The sequence below is a fragment of the Podarcis liolepis genome, assembly GCF_965112155.1.
Source record: "Podarcis liolepis genome assembly, chromosome: 8".
Taxonomy (NCBI): domain Eukaryota; kingdom Metazoa; phylum Chordata; class Lepidosauria; order Squamata; family Lacertidae; genus Podarcis; species Podarcis liolepis.
The window spans coordinates 61,545,605-61,570,965 of NC_139560.1; the positions used below are offsets into that span (position 1 = coordinate 61,545,605).

At 41.3% G+C, this 25,361-nt stretch overlaps 2 protein-coding genes and 1 long non-coding RNA gene across 4 annotated transcripts; 2 read left to right on the forward strand and 1 right to left on the reverse strand.

The window, feature by feature from the left end:
- Nucleotides 1–1,279: 1,279 nt before the first annotated feature.
- On the forward strand, nt 1,280–10,928 carry PAK1IP1 (PAK1 interacting protein 1). 2 transcript variants are annotated; one of them, XM_083519598.1, is made up of 10 exons: nt 1,280–1,419; nt 3,128–3,290; nt 3,853–3,973; nt 5,884–5,958; nt 6,174–6,226; nt 8,445–8,590; nt 8,675–8,772; nt 9,084–9,183; nt 9,793–9,919; nt 10,533–10,928. In XM_083519598.1, the coding sequence occupies exons 1-10, from the start codon at nt 1,357–1,359 to the stop codon at nt 10,685–10,687; spliced, it is 1,101 nt and encodes a 366-aa protein (XP_083375724.1). In that variant the 5' UTR covers nt 1,280–1,356; the 3' UTR covers nt 10,688–10,928. The 2 variants fall into 2 exon arrangements, with proteins under 2 accessions (XP_083375724.1, XP_083375725.1); XM_083519599.1 differs by lacking the exon at nt 1,280–1,419 and adding an exon at nt 1,622–2,412 and having other exon boundaries at nt 3,008–3,290.
- Nucleotides 10,929–14,232: 3,304 nt separating this feature from the next.
- On the forward strand, nt 14,233–22,095 carry LOC310714373 (transmembrane protein 14C-like). Its single transcript, XM_083519810.1, has 5 exons — nt 14,233–14,418; nt 16,098–16,174; nt 18,906–19,007; nt 19,904–19,991; nt 20,930–22,095. Exons 2-5 carry the CDS (start codon nt 16,099–16,101, stop codon nt 20,985–20,987), a joined length of 324 nt encoding a protein of 107 aa, XP_083375936.1. The 5' UTR covers nt 14,233–14,418; nt 16,098; the 3' UTR covers nt 20,988–22,095.
- LOC310714476 lies at nt 21,862–25,022 on the reverse strand. Its single transcript, XR_014529818.1, has 2 exons — nt 24,548–25,022; nt 21,862–23,942 (listed from the first exon to the last, which is right to left on the reverse strand). It is a non-coding gene; the product is annotated as an uncharacterized lncRNA (long non-coding RNA).
- Between the last annotated feature and the right edge of the window lie 339 nt (nt 25,023–25,361).

A 25,361-nucleotide genomic window follows, 5' to 3' on the forward strand; every position in this document is an offset into this window, starting at 1 on the left:
AAAGCAGGACCTGAGCACAATTCGCAGAACTGCCACTGACAGTAGAAAAAGAACAAAGCTAATTTGGTTCGTTGCTATTGATAGCCTTATCCCTCCATGAATTGTCTAATCCTCTTTTAAAGGCATCCAGGTTGGTGGCCATCACAATAGGCTGCAGGAACATAATTCCAGGGTTTAATTTCAAAGCAAGATTGGGGGGGGGGCACATGGAGGAAGGTGAAAAACTCATGAAGAGTTTAACAGATTTTGATTGCACCCTAGTAGTTTGGGCAAAATACAAAACAGAAAATAATTTCTGAAAAAGACGCTTTCAAATCTGAAAAATCCAAAATTAAGTAGTTCCCGCATTTTCTGTAACAGATGTTCAAGAGGGGGCGGCGGCAAAAAGTTGTGTTTCCCAATAGAAATATGCCTGTGTAATACAGTACTGTGATTTTTAAAAAATCAAAAAACCACCTTACCAGGTCCTTCGTTTTTCAACTGAAAATTTGATTTCGTATGTTTAGCAAAATATATCTGACTATCTAGAAGGCGTCTCTGTCTCCCTTGAGTTTTAAGAGTTTAAAACGGGGGGGTGCTTTACATTTCAATTCTAGACCCGCCTGTTAGGGTTTTTTTTAAGTCCCATTAGTCCAACGCGGCTCACTTTCCCCTAGCGACGCTTAACGGTGCAACCGGGCTACGTCTAAAACGAAAGCCTTGGGCTGAGCCTTTGCAGAAAGCCCGATCCAACGGTCCCCCAAGGTTCAGGTGTCAGTCTTAAGCGGCACAGCCTGAACTAAGCGCGCCCAGGAGGATTGCGCAGCCTTGCGAGGGGCCAACCCGACAGCGAGCGGGCGGGAGAAGCGAGTCTCCCGCACGCGCCGAGGCCTCCCTCACAGGGGCGGGGCTGGAGAAACTCCACGAGAAGAGCCGGGGGAGCCTGAAAACCACCCCCAGAAGCGCCGGAGGTAGGCCGTTAAGGAATGAGAAGCGCCTGTTCGCCACCCGCCAGCGCCACCCGCGCTCCCTCAGCCCCTCCGATACTAACGACTCCGGCCTTCCTGAGAGCCGCCATAACGAGGAGTTCGGATGTCGCAACGCTCCCCTCCGCCGCCGCCCCGCCTTCTTCCTTCTCCTCCCGACGACTTCCGCCCAAGGCTGCCCGGTGACTGCCTGTTTGTTTTACTTCCGGCCGCTCCTCCCGCCGCCCCCTCATACGAGGAGGTCGAACGGGAAGCGCCAGTCAGTGAGGGCCGCGGCGCACGCGGGTGGCACAGTCTTCCGGCTCCTGATCAGGCGGGAGAAATAGACAACCCCACGCCGCACAGCTATTAAGGACCCCAGCGTCATTAGGTGCCGCCGAAAGGCTGAGAAATGGAGCTGTTAGGGGGCTGCTACGAACAGGTACTCTTCGGGTTCGCGATACAGCCGGGTGAGGTAAGAACTGTATTTAAAAAAAAAAACCAAACGAAAGCGGGGTTGGAAAGAGCAAAAAGTGGCGCGCTGTGCACTTACAGCGCGAGGGCCGCATGCGCGACGCACGCCACGCGAGATGCGACGCGCACGAGGGTCACGGGGGAGCTTGGCTGACTCGCCTCGTCTTGCTCAAAGGCTTCCTTCCCAGAAGCCTTCGCGGCATTTGCCGCGCGCAGCTCCGCCCTTGTGGGTTCGAACGTTGCCTAGGTGATGGCGAGGAAAGGGCGTCTTCCTCCCGCTCATAGGAGGAACCACGAGGGTCATCTAGTCCAACCCCCTTGCAATGCAGGAATACTTTTGCCCGACGTAGGATTCGAACCCACGACCGAGAGCTTAACAGCTTCGTGCTCTACCGGCTGAGCTATCATATCCTCCAACATTTAGGGACGTCCTATTCTGTTGTTGATGTTGTTTATACCCCGCCCATCTACCTGGGCTGCCCCAGCCACTCTGGGTGGCTTCCAACATCTATAGGAACAAAATAAAATACTAAATAATTAAAAACTTACCTCTACAGCCTTCAGATGGCTCAGGGTCTTGATGACTCCATACCGTCCAACATTTCTCCAATGAAAATAGAGACGTCCTAAGGAAAAGCAGGACATTCCGGGATCAAATCAGAAACTGGAATGGTTTCTGTAAATCCAGGACTGTTCCTTCGAAAATAGAGACACTTGGAGGGTCTGATTATACCCCAGTTTCCTCCAAGTGAAGGATATCAAGGCGGCATCCCCATCCTCACAACAAGCCTGTGAGGTAGAGATTGTGACAAATTTCGATTTTAACAAATTTTGCGATGGTTCCTCAGCTGACCAGATATCTCCTTTATTGAACATGGAATGTTTTGTTTGCTCTGTGCACATTCTGGTCTTGATCCCAACAAAGTTCATCCTAGCTAAGTCCCTTTTAGAACTGTGACAGTCACTCCTATAATTCCATTGCTTTCATGGAACTGTAGCCTTATGAGGCTTTGCCCTCGGGTGGGAAAAATATTGCGCCTGGGAAAGGGAAAATGGGAGTCAACAGATACTCAAGGAATAGTTTCGGAGAAAAAGCTTTATTTCTACCATCCATGAACTGGTAGAAGGAGCAAGTGTGATAACTCACAAAAAGCATGCATGGGTTCACAGTCATGTGCACAGAGTATATATTCCCCTTCCAGTTCCCTCCCCTTTCTCCTCCCTCAGGAGTCCTGCCTTGAGTTCCCCTGAGCATGAACAGAAAGCTCCTGTCTTGGGACTCTTCCCAAGAAAAGGGTAATGAGAACAGTTCAGCATGTCCAAGATGTTGCAACTAGAATGAGATAAAAGTCAGTTCTCAGGCCTGCTCTGACAGAGTCTATTCATTAGCTTTTTGAAGCCTTCTTGTGCTGATAAAAGTAACGGTTTTTCCTATGTACCAGAATCTTGTGAGAATCCACAGAAAAGCTGTAGCTGTGGATTTTTAGAAGACAAAAGGAATTTTGGACAGTTTTGAGGCCTGGTGTGATTATTGAGTGGGGGGGTGACTTCGGGCCTAGGTGGGGTCACCTGGCCTCACCTTCCTTCAGAACTTGTTGATGAATAGGATTAGCTGCATCAGGCCCTCTGAAGATTAGTTCCCTTTTTCTGTTTTAAAAATTGGGATATCATTAGCAAATAATAATTGTTCTTTTATGTTTCATCTTCAGAACTGGTCAGCTCTTCCTGATTTCACCCACCATGCTCACACTGCTTCACTGTCCACAGTAGCTGTGAATGACAGATATGTAGTCACTGGCAGCAAGGATGAAACCATACAAATCTACGACATGAAAAAGAAAGTAGAACATGGGGCACTGATGCAACACGATGGTAAGGGGCTTATCATTCTTGTATTAGTTGCATGGATTGGGAGTGAGATATGTATTAGTGGGAGTTGGTTCTGAGCAGGACTTAAGTATGAAGAGGCTTACAAATACTTGCCCTGATCCAGAGGCTACTTGCATGAAAGGCTGCAAGCACAAAGGCTTCCTCATTCACTTCTGTATTAATAAAAAGGGAAGCCAGGTCCAGCAGGTGCCCCATATGCATGTTGAAGTGCCTGTGGGATTCTGGATCCAGGGCACAGCCTTTAATCCAGCACATGGTAAAATGCACATGCCAACCTTATTTCAAGGGTTTGTTTCCAATTCTAAGCAGCATATACAGAAATAATTTTCATGGATTTCAGTGGACTCAAATTCAAAGTGGTACTGAGAACTGCAGGGTTCCTAGACACCAAATGATAGCCATAAGCTTCCAAACATAGTTTAGCATGTGCAGTTTTGCAGGGCATATGTAAATCTGCTATGCTGCAAAATTATTATTTTGAAATGTAGAAGACATGTTTTAGTTCAAAATACATTAAATGTAACTGATTTGTATGGATTTTCAGGCACTGTAACTTGCTTGGAATTCTATGGAAGTTCACATTTATTGAGTGGAGCTGAGGACGGTTTAATATGCATTTGGAACACAAAAAGATGGGAGTGCTTAAAGTCCATTAAGGCACACAAGTAAGCATTGTTTTCTTTTTTAAAAAACGTGTATGGCTTAATTTCAGAGTTGCATGAGAAGCTTTCTTATGCTCTCTTCCCCTGCAACCATTCCAAAACAACTCTTCCAGAGAATCCAAAATGGCATGGTACAGAAGGCTACAGTGGGTGGTGGAAATTGGATAGGAACACCTTGCAGAAACTACCTGCTGTTCTGGAGGGTTTCTTGAAGCTGTTTACAAGCCTATATATTTATCACATACAGTGGTGCCTCGCAAGACGAAATTAATCCGTTCCGCGAGTCTCTTCGTCTAGCGGTTTTTTCGTCTTGCGAAGCAACCCGATTAGCGGTTTAGCGGCTATTAAAGGCTTAGCGGATTAGCGGCTAAAAGGCTATTAGCGGCTTAGTGGCTTAGAAAAAGGGGGGAGCGAAAAAAAATCGGAACACTTGCAAGACGTTTTCGTCTTGCAAAGCAAGGCTATAGGGAAAATCGTCTTGCGAAGCAGCTCAAAAACGGAAAACCCTTTCGTCTAGCGGGTTTTCCGTCTTGTGAGGCATTCGTCTTGCGGGGCACCACTGTACGTGCGGTAAGCAGAGAATGCAGCATAAAACAATGGTAAAATATTGTTATGAAACAATTGTTATCAGAAAAATAGTATCAGAATCAAGCAACCACCAAGTCAGCCTAAGTTTCTTACTGCCCCCAAACTCACCTAAACAACTAATGTTGCAGTAGCATCAGGTTGGGGCAGGTTTTTCAATTGGGGAGTTCAAGTATGCCACTGAAGTGTAACAACTGAGGATGCTCCAGGGGTAGTCAACCTTTTTATACCTATGACCCGCTAATGTATCTTTCTTGATGGGAAAATTTCCTTACCACCCACCAGTGCTCAATGGAAGGAGGATTCAGTTTGTTCCGTAGAACCCCCTACCGCCCACCTAGAATCCTGAAACGCCCACTAGTGGGCGCTAGGGACCAGGTTGACAGTCCCTGCCCTAGTCTGAGCTTTCATTGATACTATTTCCCAGGATTGTAGAATGTTGGGTTGAAATAAACGACAGACGAATGACAAGTGTCATATGGGAGGCATCTCCCGAGCATGTCTCGGGGAGTCCCTTTTATTGAATATTACAGCATTGCCACATATGCGCTTGTTGCTGATTGGTTAACACAAATACAATGGAAGGGTTGCATATAGGCATTAATCATCAATAGATTAAAGGTTGGGAAAGGGAACACAGAATTGGACAGGTATGAAAACCTCCTTATTAAACTATTACTAGTGATTGATATAGCAAAACGTAAAAGAACATAACTATCGCATTCCGTAGATGTGGTCAACCATGCATTAAGAATAGGTCAGGGTACGATGTTTCATGAACTCAATGTGAACTAAACATTCTAGGGTGGGTGAGGAAGGAATGCTTCAGCTTAGAGCGGTTTGCCAGAGTCATGTGCAGAAGCAAAACTTCCCATCAGTAGAATCTGGATACATCAGAGTTGGGAACTTCTTGTTGTTTTTTAAACTCTTTATATCTCACGCTTAATCAAAAGGATCTCAGGGTGGATAACAGTCAAACTAAAAGTAATAATATCAATATATAACCCCCCCCCAAAGAATATACATAAAAACACAATATATCCACCATCTCTCAGCTGATATTAGTTTTCAGAACCCTGTGAAGTCATGCTATGTTTTAAGCCAGTACTTGAATAACAGTGACGTTTTCAACTGGATTGCAGGGGGCAGGGGGTTCAAAAGCCAGGGTGCCACTACAGAAAATATCTCCCCGCACGTCATCCCCACAAATATGGTTCCTAACGGCAGGATGCAAAAGACTGCCTAAATTCATGGGCAGCATTTAATTATTATTGCTAGTGAGTTCGTGGGAGTAATGAATCTTGACTTTTATTTGCTCTTTTTATCAGGGGACATGTGGCATCTTTTTCTATTCATCCTTCTGGGAAGTTAGCTTTGTCAGTAGGAACAGACAAGACGTTAAGGTGAGTCGGAAGGTTGCAACTTCAGAAACATTCATTTTAGTTTTATTTAAAACTTTAGATTCTTCTTTTCTGTAAACTCAAAGCAATTAACAAGTGATACAAATTCAAAAAGAAGTCCCAGAGGAGGGAAAACATTAAATTGTTCATTTTCTAAAACTACTTAATTCTTCACTCCAAAATACTGTATGTTTATTAAGCATCTTGGTTTTTTTCAGAACATGGAACCTTGTAGAAGGAAGATCTGCATTCATAAAAAATATAAAACAAAGTGAGTATATCCCCTTTGCATTTTGTCGTATTTTGTAATTATAGAAATGTTCGTGCATTGCCAAATACCATTTGTATCTCATTTTTTAGTTCAGAGTCCACAATTATTGTGTCCTGTCACGGCTAAAATGGCCGCTGTTTCTTTAATGCGAATAAAGCTGGGTCAGCATGACTCAGCGGTCTGCACCAAGTTGTATATATAGAGTGAGAAATGTTAGTTTGGCTGAGGCTGGTGTTTGGGTTGGTTGGTTGATTGGTGCTGGTGTGTATAGTTGTTCAGTCGTGTTTTGCACAAAGACTTTTAAGAATAAAACTCTGCAAGGATATTCTCGTGGACTCTTTTTGTGCCAACAAGGGTCTGAGGACCAGGCTGAGGAGACAAAGGGAAGTCAGAACCCTTTCCTTCTCTTTTTTTTTTTTTTTTTGCTTTTTACAAACACTGACATGTCCTTGGATTTGTGATGCAGCCCTGAAAACCCTGAGAATCTCTATTTGTTACACAAATGTTTCAAGATCCCCATTGCCTTATAATCCCATTGAATGATATTATAAGTCACCAGCCTTCTCACTGGCAATCGTTCCTGGCAGAAACCTCATTCCCATCCTGAGTCCTATCCCTTCTCTGAACCTTTCATAGCCCCTATCAATCTATGTTAATGGCTCTCAAGTTCTTAGTCTCCTATATTCTGGAGTTACCTGCTGAGTGCCTCCAAGCAGTTTTTCTTGCTTCATGCCTCCTTCCCTTCAGAATAGCTAGGATTTGGTTTTTCTGTTAGGAGTGCTTCTCATGTCTTTGCACTGGTGGCATCTATGAAGGCAAAATAGTTAAACCATGCTCCCCAGCACACCACCTAAATCTCCAGAAGGTCTTGGGATCCTTCAGACAGCATGGGAGATGAAATGGGGCCCTGCAGGATGGAAACCGAATTGACGGAAATCATCTCCTTGACAGAAGCCTCTGCTGGATGAGAGCCTTCCTTGAACACACCACTGGCTACATGTTTTGCAAAGCAGAATCATTAAGGAGACTTTGGTTTATAGATACAGTGGTGCCCCGCAAGACGAAATTAATTCGTTCCGCAATTTTTGTTGTCTAGCGAATTTTTCGTCTTGCGAAGCACGAAATCCCATAGGAATGCATTGAAAATCAATTAATGCGTTCCTATGGTAAAAAAAAGTCCAAACAAAGCCAAATTTGGTACAACAACAGTTTATTAACTGCTCTTTAAAGTCACACATATTGTAAAGAGCAGTTAAAAAATTTAAGGGAAAATAAATTAACTTTATAAACAAAACATGTCTTTGTTTTTAGTCAAAGAAAAAAAGTCGCGAGACGTTTTCGTCTTGCGAAGCAAGCCCATACGAAAAATTCGTCTTGCGAGGCAAATCGCGAACGGAAAAACCTTTCGTCTAGCGAGTTTTTTGTCTTGCGAGGCATTCGTCTTGCGGGGCACCACTGTAACTAATATATTTGCCTTTTTTATATCTTTATAGCCAACTCTCTTTTAAAAGACATGTAAAAACAAGGCAAAATTTTTACATAGTGGGGTATATGTAATGTTTCGTACTGTGGATAAGTATTTGTAGCGCATCACATTTGAAAAGAATCTTTGTCTAAGAGAGATGTTCTAGCAATATTCAGAAGGGAACTGGGAGGGGGGGTCAGTAGCTTAACAGTGTCCAAGATGTTTCATTTCTCTGTTTGGCTTAGATTGCTGATAACATTCAGTATTAGGACTCAGCTACAGTGGTACCTTGGTTTACAACCATAATCCGTTGCGGAGGTCTGGATGTAAACAGAAAGAGGTTGTAACCCAAGGTGCACTTTCACCAATGGGGACTCCAAAAAAGGGGGGGGGGTTGTAATCCAAAAAAATGGGTTGTAATCCAAAAAAAGGGACACACACTTCTGGGTTTGACGTGGTTGTAATCCAAAACGGTTGCAGACCAAGGTACCACTGTATACAGATGCAAATAAAACATTTTAAATGTGTTTTAATTGCAGCATACAATGTGACACTTTATGGCAATGGCGAGCCTTATGGAAAATTATTTGTATTTTTAAAAACACTTTTTAAAAAAGCATTTTCTGAATGTTTTCCATATGAGTGTAGATTCCACTTTAGATTTCCTTATTTTGTTTGCAGTAAAGTGATTATTTGGTATCTATTTGAAATTAATATTTTATAAAATCTGTATCATTTTTCCTCTTAACGTAGATGCGCATCTTGTTAAATGGTCACCCAGTGGTGAGGTATACGTGGTAGTTATAGCTAACAAAGTGGATATATACAACCTTGAAACTGCTTCTATTTCTGGCACCATTGTTGCAGAAAAGAGAATATCTTCAGTAAAGTTTCTTACAGTAAGTAGTAATGCAGTGTTAAAGTAAGTAAAGCATTTTAAATAAATTAAATCTGATTTATGTTTTCTTCACCTTTTCTTTCAGGATTCCATACTTGCTATTGCAGGAGATGAAGAATTTGTACGGTTATTTAATTGTGAATCTCAAAAATGCCTTTGTGAATTTAAAGCTCATGAAAAAAGGTATTTTATTTCTGAAACATAATAGAAAGGATATTATGCATGCTTTGGCTCAACTTTTAGGAGTATATGATAGTCAGTTTTTAATTTTTTCTCTTTGGATTCTTGTTTTGTATTTTCATTATGAATGTGCCATAGTTTAGCACTTCAAATTTTTTTACTGATTTTAACATGGAAGAATGCATGTGTTTAAACCAGTAGCACTTAATTAAATAGGGCTGAATTGTGTCCTATCGCCAGTTTTCTTAGTGCTTGCTGCTGTTTAATTTTTACCGATTTTATTGGGATATTTCATATCAACTATTGATCCATAGAGTAAAAGAGATCTACACTTTTGAAATGGAAGGCTTACATATTCTGGTGACTGCATCCAGCGATGGATACCTTAAGATGTGGAGTCTTGATCTTGAGAAGGTTTGTATATTACAAAGCTAAGTGCACCATTCATGGTTGAATCCTAAATTCCAAGAAGTGCAGTAGCGTACTTCTGAGTAAAGACAGCTAGGATTACGTGACAGGTGTGCCTGTGGCAGCCAAGTGAAAAGAGAAGTCACAGCTTTTACACCTTTAAGAGTTGTGTAGAAGAGGGCATTTCAGCAGGTAAGCTACATCTTCTGAAATCCCGTCATCAATACAAATATTAATGGTGTAAGCCCTTCTCTTTTTTTGATCTGGCCATCCAAGTTGTCCCCATCCTATCTTGGTTTGTTTGTTTGTTTGTTTGTTTGTTTGTTTGTTTGAAGAGTCATTTTGCTGTTGGTTTCACAGGGTGCGGATTCAACTTATGAGAACATATGGAAGCTTCCTTATATTTAGTCAGCCCATTGGTCCATCTTGCTTCATAGGGTCTACTGTGCACTGCTTGGCAGGAGCTCTCCCAAAATTCCAGACAGGATTCACTCCCAGTCCTACCTAGAGATGACAGGAATTAAGACTTAAGCACTTGGAGTTTTCTCCATTGCTGCTACAGAACAACATGGTTTCTGGGATTTCCATTAACCATTTCTTTTCCCCTCCCTTCAGATAAATAATCCCCCGTCATTGCTGTGTGAAGTCAATACTAAGGCCAGGCTTACCTGTTTAGCAGTTTGGCACAAAAGAGATTCAGAAGCCAAGAAGATCCCCAATGAAGCCACAACATCCTCTCAAGGTATCATAAAGCTTTCCTGGACTTCTGTTAAGTTTTCAGCTGTAGGTAATATAGCAATGACTTGTTTAAAAAAGGGTTGATATATATTAACCAGATCCTACCATAAAGTATATTTACAACGTTTTGGGGACAAGTGATTTTGCCTCTCATCAAACCAGTTCGCTCTGCAGAGTTGAAAAACGCACAGGTCCAATGATAGTTTGATTCAAGTTATTATTTAGACACGGGTGGTCATGGAGGTTGCTGTTCATACATTCAACAAAAAAACAACTGGTTATTTTGTAAAATGTAGACTCCAATTTGTCCCTCTATTCATCTTTGCCCCAAAGATGCTTCTGTAAGTAGTCAGTGTTTGGGGCTGTTTTCTCTTTTCCTTTGCAGTGCCCTTCAGCCTTTCTAAATCTGTTCTAGAGGACTAGGGAAACCTTTGGAGTGGATGTGGGAAGCTGCAGGAGAAATTTGTGAAAATATTCTCTCTCTGCCTTCCGTTCATGGAAGCCTCCCCTGGAAGAAAGAGCCTTCAATGTGTAGAGGGACACACTTGAATACTTTCCAGTGTATTTAAAGCATTACATCTTTAAATTTTACAACGAATAACTTCATTTTGTTTCAGCGCATGAAGAGGAGCAACCATTGATAAAGAAAAAGAAAATTGGTTGGGCTGAGTGTGATAAGTCATCAGAGGGTGTTGTCCAAGAAACCCTCAAGAAAGGAAAATCGGCTGGTGTGCAGCAAAAGAAGAAAAAGATAATGCAGAAATTAAAGTGAATATGTCACTACCATTTGCAATTCTAATCCTATAATAAATTGCCACCAATTTCCAGCACAATTTTTACTTAATTGCAATATTACGGCTATGCATTCATGGCAATTTGATCTGTTAATATTTATAGAAAGGAACCATTTTTATTTAAGCTGTGAGCATTTCCAGATCCTATGACCAAATGTTTTTACAGAGGAGGAAACATTTTATGTTGTTAAATAAATATTTTATATAAAGCACCTGAAACGTTCTGTTGTAGTGGTTGAATTTGTAAGTTTTTGGGAGAACAAGTACAGAAATCTTCCTGGTATGAAAATACTTTTTAATTATTAATATAGGGTGATATGCTTGGATTCAGCATGCCATCTTAGTTATGATGAAGTTATTTTGTGGTTCATTTATATAATGTTTTTTGGCCCAAAGGCCCCCAAAGTATAAACAGAATATTAATGCAAATTACAAATCTGATAGAAGTACAAAAAGTAAAAAAGTAAAGGTAAAGGACCACTGACAGTTAAGTCCAGTTGCAGATGACTCGGGAGTTGCGGCGCTCATATCGCTTTACAGGCCGAGGGAGCTGTATGTCCGCAGGCAGTTTTTCCAGGTCATGTGGCCAGCATGACTAAGCCGCTTCTGGTGCAACGGAACACCGAAACCAGAGCAGCGCACAGAAACGCTCTTTACCTTCCCACTGGAGCAGTACCTATTTATCTACTTGCACTTTTTGGCTTGCTTTCGAACTGCTAGGTTGGCAGGAGCTGGGACTGAGCAACAGGAGCTCACCCCATTGCAGGGATTCGAACCGCCGGCCTTCTGATCGGCAAGCCCTAGAGCAGGGGTCTGCAACCCGCGGCTCCGGAGCCGCATGTGGCTCTTTTACACCTTTGCCGTGGCTCCGGAGCGGATACTAGCGAGGGGAGGAGACACATTGTGCACCCCGACACTCCCCACTGTGGCGGGCGCTGTACTGGCTGTGATGTCGCATGGGGACGGTGCGTGCGTTAGTCACGCACCATCCCGACGTCACCTTCCCGCCCGCCCACCCGCTACATTGTAAGGGGCGTGTACGCCGGTCACTGCATTGAAAGGGGGCATGTACGCTGGTCACTTTTGAAGGGGAGTGAAGAACACACACACAAAAAAAGGTAACTTGTTAATTTAACATTTATTTCTATGAGGAGGAGTAATTCTGAGGGGTCAAACAAAGAAATAATAAAAAAGTGACAAAAAAGTTATTTTTATAATGACGAGTTTTGCGGCTCCCAGTTTTTTTTTTCTTCGGAAACGGGTCCAAGTGGCTCTTTTTGTTTTAAAGGTTGCAGACCCCTGCCCTAGAGGCTCAGTGGTTTAGACCATAGCGCAATATAAAAAAGCAAAACCACTGAATGCCCACCAATCATACTGGAGATACATTTGTGAGTGTCATTCATGCTCTTGCCATAGAGACAGCTCCTCCGCCCTCTCCTTGGCAATTAGAAGTCAGGTTAACACACCCACACCCTAGGTGAAAATGATGTATAGGTGGTACATGACCCCAGTCAAGCTTGCAAAAATATATCATTTGCCCAATAACAAATGTTGGAAATGTAAAGAGATTGAAGGTACATTCTTTCACCTTTGGTGGATGTGCCCAAGGATCAAGGCCCTCTGGGAAATGATATATAATGAACTGAAAAAGGTATTTAAATATACTTTCCCGAAGAAACCAGAGGCCTTCCTCCTGGGCATAGTGGACCAATCGGTGTTAAAGAAGGATAGAACTTTTTTTATGTATGCTACAGCAGCAGCAAGAATTCTCATCGCAAAGCATTGGAAGACACAAGATCTACCCACCTTGGAAGATTGGCAGATGCAACTAATGGACTATATGGAGATGGCGGAAATGACTGGCAGAATCCGAGACCAGGGAGAGGAGACGGTGGAGGAAGATTGGAAGAAATTTAAAATTTATTTGCAGAAATACTGTAACATTTATGAATGTTAAGGACATTGAAATGAATTGCAGGGGCTTTAGCAACAAAGTAAAATGTAAGATTGGACTAACAACAGATCAATTAATAGGATATGAATTTGCTGAATTAATTCTTAAAAAGGGATACAAGAACGGGAGACGTGAGGAAGTCGGGAAAATAAGCTAATTGAAGATGAGGAATTAAGAAAGAGGGAATTTTTGTTTTTTGTTACTATATGTGTTTTTATCTTTTTTTTCTTCTTCCTTTGATGTGTTTAATTTTTGTATTTTTGTATTGTATTGTTTTTTGTGATTTTGTATTTTCTCTGTCTATGTATGCTTTTTTATTGTGAAAACTTAATAAAATATTTATATAAAAAAAACACCCACACCCTAGGGTTGCCATATTTCATAGATTCAGGACAAAGCGCTGCCTTTCAGAAATTCCCCATATGGCAGCCTTAGCACACCCTGACTCTTCCAGTTCAACTTGGGAGCAATTCCACTGACTCCCCACTGGCATATTTTGCTTCCTACTAGACCTTTTGATGACAGTGAGGTTTTCTTTTGAGTAAAAAGGCATAGGGTTTCACTATGGACAGAACCAGAATCTTCTCGCATAAATGTAATGGCCTATTGGGATTCTTTTCTGTTTTACTTTGATTGCAACAGTAGTGCAGCATCCAACTTCCTATTCTTATCTGACTGCCCAGTTCATACAAGCAACTTGTTATCTAACTGAAGCCATAATAGTTTTCAGGGTCCATTTAGCTCATTTGCCAGCACTGACTGGACAGTATGGTTTCAGGGAGGAAGTCTTCCTGGACCTACTTCGAGATGATGGGGATCAAACCTGGGACATTCTGTATACAAAACTCCAGCAGTGAGCTAAGGTCCATGCAATCCTAAATTTGCCTACTTACACAAGTAAATCATACTGAGTTTAATGTGATTTATTCCCAGATAAGCATTTATAGCGTTGCAGTCAAAGGCCAGATACATATGTTTAAAACACCTGGCTTTTCGCAAAGAATGCTGGGAGTTGTAGTTCTGTGAAGAGGAAACTACAGTTCCCACAATTCTTTGGGGTCAGTCATGTGCTATAAATATACCACTTTTATTTTTACCACTAAAAATAAATAAATAAAACTACCATACAGGGTTGTTGTGAGGATAAAATTAAATAAAACAAAATACGGTGTGGACTTGCGCTTAATTCCTACCCAGTAAATGTACTTGTGGCTGCAACCTGCCTTAACCAGCCCTGAAGTTTCTAATGAAGGTTTTTAATTTGTTGCAATGTTCGGTGTGGATTTCAGGGTTGCAAGAACCACCCCCCTTGCCCCTGTAAAACAGGCGCTCTCTCTCCCTAATACTCCAGAGAAACTAAAAAGAAAAGTCACTGTTTAGAGCTCGTCTCTTTTATGCGTGCAAAGATTAGTTTTGGATGCAACCATTGGGGATTGCACCAGCAGGGTGGAAAAACGCTTTTGCAATGGCTCAGATGAATGCTCTGATGCTTTGCCTCGCCTTTAATGAAATAACACCCCACCCCCGGCTATGGTACGTTTGGGTTGACGTAGTAGCTTTCTGTAAGAAAACCAAAGGGCAAGTCGCTGCTTGGCCACGATTTTGCAAATACAACTGGGGTTGTTGCTCTGCTTGGCCCGCGGTCACGTGCGTTGCTGTTTTGTAGTTCTCCCATTGCCCGGCGGGTTCGATATTTGCACGGCTCGGGTTTGTTCTGTTCTGACGTTGGGACTCTTCTGCTGCTGCTCCTGCAGAGTAAGTGACTTTATTCATGGTTTTTCTCTTGTCTTAGAATAAGGCAGCAGCCAGCGAACTGGCTTTGTACTGAAACTTTTGTGAATACTGTATATATAATAGTTGGTGAACAGTGAAGGGATCCTGTGCAGACATAGATGGAAATCGGATTAATATCAGAGGGTAGTGTTCCCCCCCCCATTACAAAATTTCAGAGTTTTAATAAAATAATGCCTTATCGATCTAAATTGGAGCTTTTGATTAAGAGTACAGATTCTTTCTAAGCCTGGGTGTTCCAAGATTTCAAAACAAAACCCCAGAGAATTCTCTACTTCCAAGAAAAAAAAACCCTCCAACAAAACAGATATCTAAATATGAGTAACACATGTGCGTTTATCTTGAAAATAATTGTCAGAGAACTCTTTGCTTCTAGTTACATGAAGTTAGAAGAACTTTTTATAGACTGACCTGAAATTAAATAAATTACTACATTTTGAATTCCACCATTGCAAGAAGTATAGGGTATAGTTTTAGCCTCACAACCACACAGTGAGTTAAGTTCAGACTGAGGATTATGTATGTTTTCCTTTAGTCTGTTTCCCTCTCCCCCATAATTTCAAAATTTAGAAGAGCATGCTAAGGAAATGTAACTTTATGAGTCTATTATTATTTAAGTCTGCAGGTGTTTAGCAAACCAATGTATAAACCCAACATTAAAGATGTGTCTGTTGAATTCATTTCATATTTCTGTGTCCATTCCTGGTAAATGTATAGTGGTACCTCAGGTTAAGTACTTAATTCGTTCCGGAGGTCCGTACTTAACCTGAAACTGTTCTTAACCTGAAGCACCACTTTAGCTAATGGGGCCTCCTGCTGCCGCCGTGCTGCCGGACCACAATTTCTGTTCTCATCCTGAAGCAAAGTTCTTAACCTGAAGCACTATTTCTGGTTTAGCAGAGTCTGTAACCTGAAGCGTATGTAACCTGAAGTGTATGTAACCCGAGGTACCACTGTACTTACAAACACATCTTACATTGCTCTTTCAGCAAGTGTTTTACAATCCTTACTTCATTTCTCTCCTCTACAGTTTAGAGGTAGGGAATTGCTACTTGCATGGAACACCATTTTTGATTGGTTTCTCCAAAACCACTCAATAAATCCAAGATCAAGCTAATATTTTTTTTTCCTTTTGAAAAAGTGTTTCCCCCCCTTATTATTTCTTAAATTAATATACTGCCCTCCATCCAATGATCACAGGGTACCTTAAGGTATAAAAACACAAAAATACATAACCAACCCCCCCCCCCCCACATTTAAAGGCCATAAATTGGGGTTTTTCTTCTAAGCAAGTGGGTTTTTTTCATGAGTACTGTCAAAATAAACCAAAACAATGGAGGCTGTGAGCAGGAATATGTTAAATTGTCATTTACCTGCAGTAATCAGGTGTGGGAGAACTTATAGAGTTCTAGTCTTGTCTTCTATATTTTATGGTTGCCCATATGCCTGAAACAATTTAAATTGGTATTTGATGGGCAGGCCAGTAACTTCTGAGACCTTATTTGCAAGGCTGAGAATATGACAAATGCTGTGTCCTAGGAAGAACAGTCTACAGTTTTAGCACAAGGTACAAAAAGTCAATTTGTATCTGATTTCCATTCGTTACAAACATTTACCACATACATATCTCTATTGCATTCCAGAATGGGATTGGACTGGATTGGTTTTGGCTATGCAGCTTTAGTGGCTTCTGGCGGGATGATTGGCTATGCAAAAGCAGGTATAGTATTGATGTCTCCTCACAGTCTTGTTTTCTGGTGTTAAATAGCCATTCCAAACCTGGTGCCCTCCAGCAGTTATTGGACTCCAGCGCCCATCAGCTCTAGCTAACAGAACCAATGGTCAGGGATAATGGGAGTTGTAGCCCCGCACATCTGGAGGGCACCAAGTTAGGAAACGCAGAATTATATTCTCTGAAATGGAGGTCCCTCTTGTAAAAACGGAAAACTTCCAACCATGCATTCCTACTATCAGTCTATATACAGATATCAAGCTGCTGTTACTAGTTTTTGCTGTAGGGTGCTGATTAGCAGTTGTAGGGAACTGATACCCTTCCTATGAGAAACTGCTTTAGAATGATAAAGGCACAGGCAGAGCTATGCTGATAATCTACAGTCTCAAGACCCAAAACGTTTGCGTGTTGCAGGCCATATTGTTTTCCCCTGACTTGCACACAGTGCCCATCGAGGTGTCACATATTCACTAAAATTTTACTCAGAGTAGTACTGAAATTAATGAAGATTAGGTCCTACAATTTCAATGGGGCTACATAAAACTAAGTTGAATACCACCCATGGTTATTTGAACAAACATGTTGCTCTGTGATTCTAACGTGTAGATTTTCATCTCTGCAGCACAGCTAAACAGTGTATCTTGTGTTGCAATGGCATATTGTTAGCATTGACAGAACTTACCTACTCTGCCTAGAAACAAGAACTTTCTTAACGTTTTGGGGGAAGCAGAAAAACCCCTCAGAAAAAAACAATAATTTGTTTGAGGGGGTTGGAATATATGTAATATGTATTTTCCTACCAAACCTAACATACACGCAGCTATGTAGGCAGCAAGTAATGTATTTTGTGTTCATAGAGGGAAATAATTGTTGGGGGGTTTTTTTCTCCCCATGGTTTTATTTCTACAAATGAATAATTTAACAAGAAAGGTCTCTCAAGAACTGATGGTAGCAGTTCTGTAACAAAAGCCGTTCGGGGCATATTTTTCTCTGGGCTTGCATGTATAACTTCCATTAACCTTGATGGAAAATCGATGTATTGATTTGTGATGATACTCTTCACGTGGTGAGGGGCTTCTTACAGGATTCCTCTTGCAGCATTTTGAGTAGTTGGAATGATGGTTAGAGACATAATGGTCGCTGAGAATAAGTGTCAAGGTGGGGGGGAGATGGAAGATTTTTTTTGTTTCTTTTGTCCTTCATTTTAACTCCTCTGTGGCTGGAAAGCAAGCAAATCAAAATTTAAAAGAGGGAAGCAACAACCTAATGCCTTGTTTTTTAAGAGATCTAGGAGAAGAGATCTAAGCATTTGAATTCCAGGACTGGCTTAAGGGCATTATGAAAATGACAGATCACACACTGATTATGAGAATAACAAATCATTGCAAGTCATTTCAGTGGCATGATGGAAGGAAGGCAGAATGCCTAGACAGAAAATACTCAAGGCCGTTTTAACAGTGCCCTTGATGCTTCAAGTCCAATTAGGTTTGACCTGCAAATGGAACAAGTGGTGTTAGAAATCGGTGTTGAGTGCTCCCTTAAGCCTTATTAATGGCACCATTCACCAGTAGCCAAAGGTGGTGACATTTCATCAATTTCGTTTGCAGGTCACCTCTTTATATATAAACTGATAATGGGAGTAGAAGCAGCCTCCTGAGGCCACTTTCCTAGAATAGTGCAGGATTATCCTTTGCCCAGAGTAACTGTACTAAGGGCTCATTTAAAAGGGCACTAAAGTGAATGTTGAGTTACACCAAAGTAAATGTTGAGTTTTACTATGGGGAAGTTGTGAGGAGACAACAGAAAGAACAGGGGGTATGTGCTTGTTTGCTTTTTAAGGTAGATTTCTATTTCTGGTTTGTAGGCTGGTCCGACATAATGTCAAACTTCGATGTGATCAAACCATAAAGTGAGAGAGGGAATTAGAGTGCATGAGAGAAGGAGCGAGTATCTATGTTCAGCACCTGGACAAAAAAACAGGCCATGGCTTGCTGTTATATATGAACAACATCTTCATCTTTGAATAGATGAGCAATACTACTAACCTTTTTTATTATGTGAAAAATATGTGCATCCTTCAAGTATTTAAAAGGGGAAATTTAAATAGTTGGGGTAAGCCTTACCTGTTTCCCAGATGGCACATATGATTATGAGGTTAGCATAGTGCACTGGTCTTCCATCTGGTGGGCTGCAGCCTGATTCAAGGTGGGTTGCAATAGGAGTTTAAAAATTGGGTCCTCAAATGCATGTTTTGATGACAAGTGGGTTCTTAGTCTGAATAGGTTGAAGATATCAGGGACAGCAGATACCACATATTTGGAAGGCAGGACTTTTCATGTTTTTCAGACCATGTTTTTCAATACCAACAGGCAACATTGCACCTACTTAATTTTTATTTTATTTTTTTACAATATACAGTCATCTTTCTCCTCTGTTTTTAGCATGCTCTACCTTCCTTTGCCTTCACTTACCAAAACCTTCAAAGAAAATGGTGGTCCCACTGGTGCGACCAACCTTGGTGTGCCTTACATGCGGATCTGACCCCACCAGTTCAGGGCTTGCGCAATAAAGCATCAGATCAAATCAAATATTAAACATTTGAGCAATGCTTTTTTTTTAGCTGAAAATTACTTAGAACAGAATAAATTTTGTTGGTTTGGTTTATGTACCCCGTTTGTATCTACAGCTTAACAAACATTACTTGTTTTATTTATTCCAGGTAGTGTCCCATCTTTAGCTGCTGGTCTTCTTTTTGGGAGTTTAGCAGGACTTGGAGCTTACCAACTTTCTCAAGACCCAAAAAACATTTGGCTTTCACTGAGTAAGCATAACTGGGGAAATGTATATATGTGAATTACGTAAAAGTAGCTTTTAACCACAACCCTTTGAATGCATCTAATGCATTTTATTTCATTGGTGTACTATAACAACAGCAACAAAACCACTTGATACCAGCAGCAAAGTTAAATACCAATTTTATCAGGAGGCTGATTTGGAATAAATGTGGGGTCCTTTCATGTATAGTGTTGTGTGTTGCACCAGGAAGCTGATTCTGGAGCACACCTGCATAGCATCATTTGATGAATTAAACCACATGTGTCAGTTAAAGCAATCCTAAACACACTTACTAGGGAGCCACCCCATCCCAACACAGTAGGACATCATCAGGGATGATGGGAGTTGTAGTCCATCATCTGGAGGACAGCTGGTTCCCCATCCCTGCTCTGAGGTATATCCCCTGCTCCCTATTGTGTGCTGTGATGCAACTTGCAATTAGGAAAGTGCCTCTGAACATTCCTTAAGAGTACATTTTGTCAGCTGCTTAGCCCAATTGCACAATGCTGGCTTTTTCACTACTTTTCTCTGAGGTTAGATTTTAGGTAGAAGTAGATTATTCATCTTACAGTTCATCATTTCTGTCTGGCAATAATAATAGTAATAATAATATTGAATATTGAACTTGGTGTGAAATTTCTGGAGCATTTTGTTGATTAGGTGGTCAACAAATTTTCAAAATAAATATTAAATAATTGGTTGAAGTTGTTACTAAGGAGTGTAAAACGGTTACATTGGTACACATCTTTGAGCTGTGTGTGTCCTTGTTTGTTTGCGCATGTGACATAATAAAGTTGATAACTTGGCTTTTTTAATCATTGCCCTCAAGTGGGCAGAAACACCCCTGATATAATGCTGCTTCTGTTTCTATCTTTCAATTAGTTGCTTCTGGAACCTTAGCTGGTATTATGGGCATGAGATTCTACAACTCGGGGAAATTCATGCCTGCAGGACTGATTGCTGGTGCAAGGTATTATGTTGCGTGTTTATTTTATTTATTTTGCTTTTGACATTAAGGCTGCATTCCTGTTGCATACATGCCAGTTAAAATCAATGGGACATACCAGTACTTCTAAACAGGCACAGTTAGGATCAGGCTGTAGTTTTAGTTTTATAAAACTGCATTCTAGAAACTGTACTGCATAACCCTTTTTTGGGATAAGCAATTTCGTTGTGCATTTCGGTACTTTTTATTAGATAAGATCATTTTATTAAGCAAGATCTGGTTTAGGTTGACCCATTCCATGGCTTTCAAGACTATACATGCCGGCCACCTTTCGAAACCTTCTCTTCTCCCCCTGCTCCATCTCCTATAATCTATATTCCACTCATTGGCAACCAAATCCTCTTATTAGCCATCCCTTCAGCCAATCAGCAGTTGACTTGTTGATAGCTTAATTAAAATTCTTAAGTTGCCTTTCTTAAACATGTCCCAAGATGAGTTACAGATATACAAAATACACAACATTGTAAATTGAAACAACAGTGAAATCATATAATACTAAAAGCATGCATTCCATAAAAATTAACAAAACAGAACTGGTGTACTCTGAAGCCAATCAACCTGGTGGCTACGTCTGCATTTCTCCAGGAAGGGAGATTTTCTCACTTGCACTGTAGACCCCTTGGGAGAGATGGGGGCACAGACTGTCTTAGCACTGCCAAAAAATGAGACAAGCATTACCTGGTCCTGAGGAACTGCATGGTTCCAGTTTGGGAAGGCTGAGAGTTGGGGCTACTGACATAATGGAGAACTACTGGACAACATGTTTGCTTTCTCCCATTTCTGTCCCAGCCTCCGAAATAAAATATTGAAGGTGTGTTGCACAGTCAGAAGAGCAATTATGTAGGAGGCAGCTTCGCACAGTTCTGTCATATAGATAAACTTGACTACATTTTCCTTTAAAGCCTCCTGATGGTTGGGAGACTTGGACTGAAGATGTATGAGAAGCCACATGAAGAATAACAGGACCTCACACGAGGCTTGAGACACATGGATAAGAAGACTGAACACCAGGCACCAGGATGAATGTGCTATGGGAAAGAGAAGGACAAAGAAAGAGCACACCCTAAATATCGAGGGTCCTAATTCTTAAAAACATATGATAGAGGTCATTCACAGCGTTTTATTGTGTACAGAAATGTTTCCTTTTCACATTCTAGAAGTAACTACTGTTTATGATATGAAATTCAGTGTGGTATATTTGTTGTCAATGAAGACAATGTGTGTTGACTGGAAAGGCAAAGGCAGGCTTTTGGCTTAACTGATAAAGAGATTATAAATTATAAGGCAGCAGGGAAGGCGTGGCTGAATGCAGTTTTTATCTGTTCTGCTGCATGGAAGCAGCAGAGAACAGGGTCGGCCTGGCTACCACCATGGCCCATATTGCTTTATTCTAAAAGCTGTGGGAATAGTCCCTTATGCTGGTGTTCTGACGTAACAGTACTCTTCCAAATTCACGTAGTAATAACATTTACAAGGATGTATATAAAGGCAAATTTGATAGAGTCTGAGAGCCCTCACCTTACCTGCTTCTTATAGCATGTCCAAGGAGCCTTTGTTGCTTCAGATGTTGTTGGATTCCAACTCCCATCAGCCTCAGCCAGTAGGGTCAATGGTCAGGGATGATGGGAGTTGTGGTCCAGCAACCACTGGAAAGCCACAACATACTCACCCCTCTTACATATAAGGATGTTTTTGCAGCCATTGTAAGTCGCTGCAGATGCCATCATAGTTTCAGCAGAGGAGAGGATCAGGCTTAACCCTGATGGAGTTTTCAGCTAGGAGCTTGCTTCTATAGAAACATAAGGGTAATATTTTTCTTACCATGTTAAGTAAAGTTTCTTTTTTTAATTAAACAGATAGAATTATGGTAGTCAAAACTATTCTTTACTGGATTGGTATACTTTTGTGCTCTTCTTTTTTCGAACTTATTTTTATTATTATTTTTGAAAGATGCAGTCTTTGATCGTATATCCATGTCTTATCTTTTTTAATATAATGAATTGGTGGGAAATACTGAATTCAATCCATATATGCTATTTTCTTACAGCATTAAACCCTATGCAGACGACTTGACATTTCTGTTGTGATTGATTTATAAGTAACAATTGCTTTCATAGTGTTTGTAACCAAATGGAAAAAAGTTTCCATAGTTATTCGACCAGACATTTTCACATCTTTGAGAATAATGGTGCAATGCCCAAAACGTGGGAAGCTATTCATGTTGTGATTTGTATACTGCGTGTGACAGGGACACTGATGTTTTAGTTAGGATAAACAGGATAAATCATTGTGTGATGCATCCATAAAGAGTGGAGGCTCAGGCAAAAACCTTAGTCTGATTGCCAGTGTGTAGAATGTGGGCCTGTGCTGTGTGATGGCAGAAATTCAGCAGCGATCCTTTCCTATCACTGTGGTCCTATGATGAAAAATGCTCTATGCACCTCTACCAGCAAAAATTAACAACGTTGTTGGGACCCCTGCCCTGAAGAAGAATGAATGGGAGGTGTTTGTTGCTAACTAACATTCAGTTAGTCTTGTTAGAGGTTTGTTTCACTCATGACCCAACTATGTATTGCAGAAAATAAAAATGGTCAAAATTCTTTGGTTTGCACTATTACATGGGTGCTAAAACCAAAGGATTTATTATGTGCTTGGCAGGCCACAATATCTGGCTAGTGTGCTACCTTTAGTCTGGGGGAAGCAGTGGACAATTTTGATGGCCTGCTATAGATTGAACATGCACATATAGCACACAGCATCTCTGTATGATAGTACGGATGACATGAAATGATAGGCTAAATCCGCTTCTGCATTTTAGGCAGCCAATGTGAATGGATAACAAGGGGAAATGTCAAAAGTGATGGGGTACAACAAGCTTAGGGGAGGAGCCCCCAAGCAGACCTCTCCAGAGACAAATGTATGGCTCTGGTTTGAACAGACACATTAAAATAATATGTTGTGTGTGGATTGTATCTGCATTAGCATTTGCAGGTTGAGACGACAGAGGGTGCTAAAAAGCTTTGCTGTCTCAGATAGGATTAATATGGAATTAAAAAAACACACAGATGAAACATGAAAAATTAAAGTAAATCCAAACTTCAACTTCTTGGATAGAAATTGTGCTGTTATGATAAGACATGCTTGTTGGCTAAAGAAACTTGTACATGAGAACGGAATCGAATTTCAAGAATGATGGTTTGCAGCATACTCTTGAGTTCAACATTATGGGAGCTGTTGTCCTGCAGCATTTGGAGGGCTACAAGTTCCCTAACCTGGACATACTCCCATCTGATCTTCAGGAGCCACTTCCCTGTACAGTGGTACCTCGGGTTAAGAACATAATTCGTTCCGGAGGTCTGTTCTTAACCTGAAACTGTTCTTAACCTGAGGTACCACTTTAGCTAAGGGGGCCTCCCGCTGCTGTTGCGCCGCCGCCACGCAATTTCTGTTCTCATCCTGAAGCAAAGTTCTTAACCCGAGGTACTATTTCTGGGTTAGTGGAGTCTGTAACCTGAAGCGTCTGTAACTTGAGGTACCGCTGTACTGAGAGAATTAAGAAGCTCTCTTAAATTAGATTACCTGAATGAGTCAGGGAAAGGTAAATCCAGTGATGACCAACTGCAGGCTGGTTCCTGAACTTTCTCATTTCAACATGAGAGAGAGAGAGTGTGTACAAAACATCACCCTCCAACAAGTATTTACATGTGAAATATGCTGACAGACAAGCACTGTTTGGATCAGTTTTATGGCCAGCACCAGAAGAGGGTACAGAATCCAAATCCACTTTGTAACCTCAAATAAGGAATCCTAACACTTATGCAGGAAAGGCAATTAGCTGTGTAAGTAGCAGAGCCTCACTGGAACAAAGGTTGTAATGTTCTTTCAAAGGCACAGGGGACTTGCTTATCAGGTGCACTGTAGAAAAAGAGATGGAATTAATGTTATCCCTTAGCAGGGCTGCAGGGTCTGGCAGATTTATTAGTCCCTTCCTCTCATAAACATGTCATCCTCAGGAGTTGATTCCAAATTCTGTTTTATTAGCGTTCAGCTCCACATCAAGAAGAGCTTAAACAGGCTGCTGAAGAACAGTGGGGAGAAAATGCATTAAATGTTTCTAAGACAAAAATAGGTGCAGTTGAACCTTGGATTGTTAGACAATGCTTGGAAATGCAGGATTATGTTCTCAGGGCTGTGAGAACTGTGTTGTCTCAAATTACTAGAAGCTGCTCATCGTGGTTAAGAGTGTGATCCAGGGAGTTCCAGGTTCAATCTCAACTTAATTCACTACATGAGCTATTCAGCTCCTTTCTAATAATTATTATAATTATTATTATTTATTTATACCCCGCCTATCTGGCTGGGTTTCCCCAGCCAGTCTGGACAGCTTCCAGCATATATAAAAATGTAATAAAACATCCAACATTAAAAACTGAAAAACATTAAAAATCTACAGCTAGGCTTGTCAACTGATCACAAAATGAGAGTCCCCCACTGGGTGGTGGTGGTTGTTTTTTAAATACCTCTAAGGTGGTTGCTAGATGTTTCTGTGCAGAGTCTCGGAATCTAAACCATTGCTAGAGTTTTTGAGTAAAAGCAGCATCATATTCATGTGCACTGAGGTACTCATTAGAGCTGAGCATCCATTTAACTCCCTGTTCCACGTAAGGTTGCTCCATGCATGTGGTTCTTCCTGAGCCACTTCTTACAGACTCTGAAAGAGGTGCAGAAGTCCAGAAGAAACAGGATGAACATTGTGGCGGCAGAACAATGTGGTAGTGGTTGGATATCTAGGTGGAAAAGAGCACAGGGCCCCTGCACCCTCAAGAGTTGTGTAGAAGAGTTTCAACTGATGTATCTCCATTACTCACTAAGCCACCCTAGGTAATAGTGTGACATGCAGTAGCGGAGATTGCTCTCATACTTGCTTTGCTGTCATAGAAACTAGGAGCACACAGTCCATCACCCTTTTCTGAAGCAAAGAGATTTGGGTTGCTTTGGTTTTGGTTTTTTTGCTATTTGCTCTGCTCCCAAACCACTGCAGTTTGCCAGTCTGAATCCCCAAGCCACCTTACCAAGTAGAATGAAATGACTGCCTCAGGTCATGAAAGGGAAAAGCAAACTATTAACAGCTTCTGCTCCTTTCAGCTCCCTGCCATGCCCCCAAAATCAGCTCTGGAGGGTTGAGAGGCATGGAGGAAGAGAGGAAACGGAAGTCCCATTGCGCCAGCACAACTATGCACAGAGAGCATTGGATACAACTCATTGTATTTGTACTCCAGGGAGAGGCTTTGTTGTTTCAGGCGCCAAAATATCTGTAATACAAAGCTACTAGTT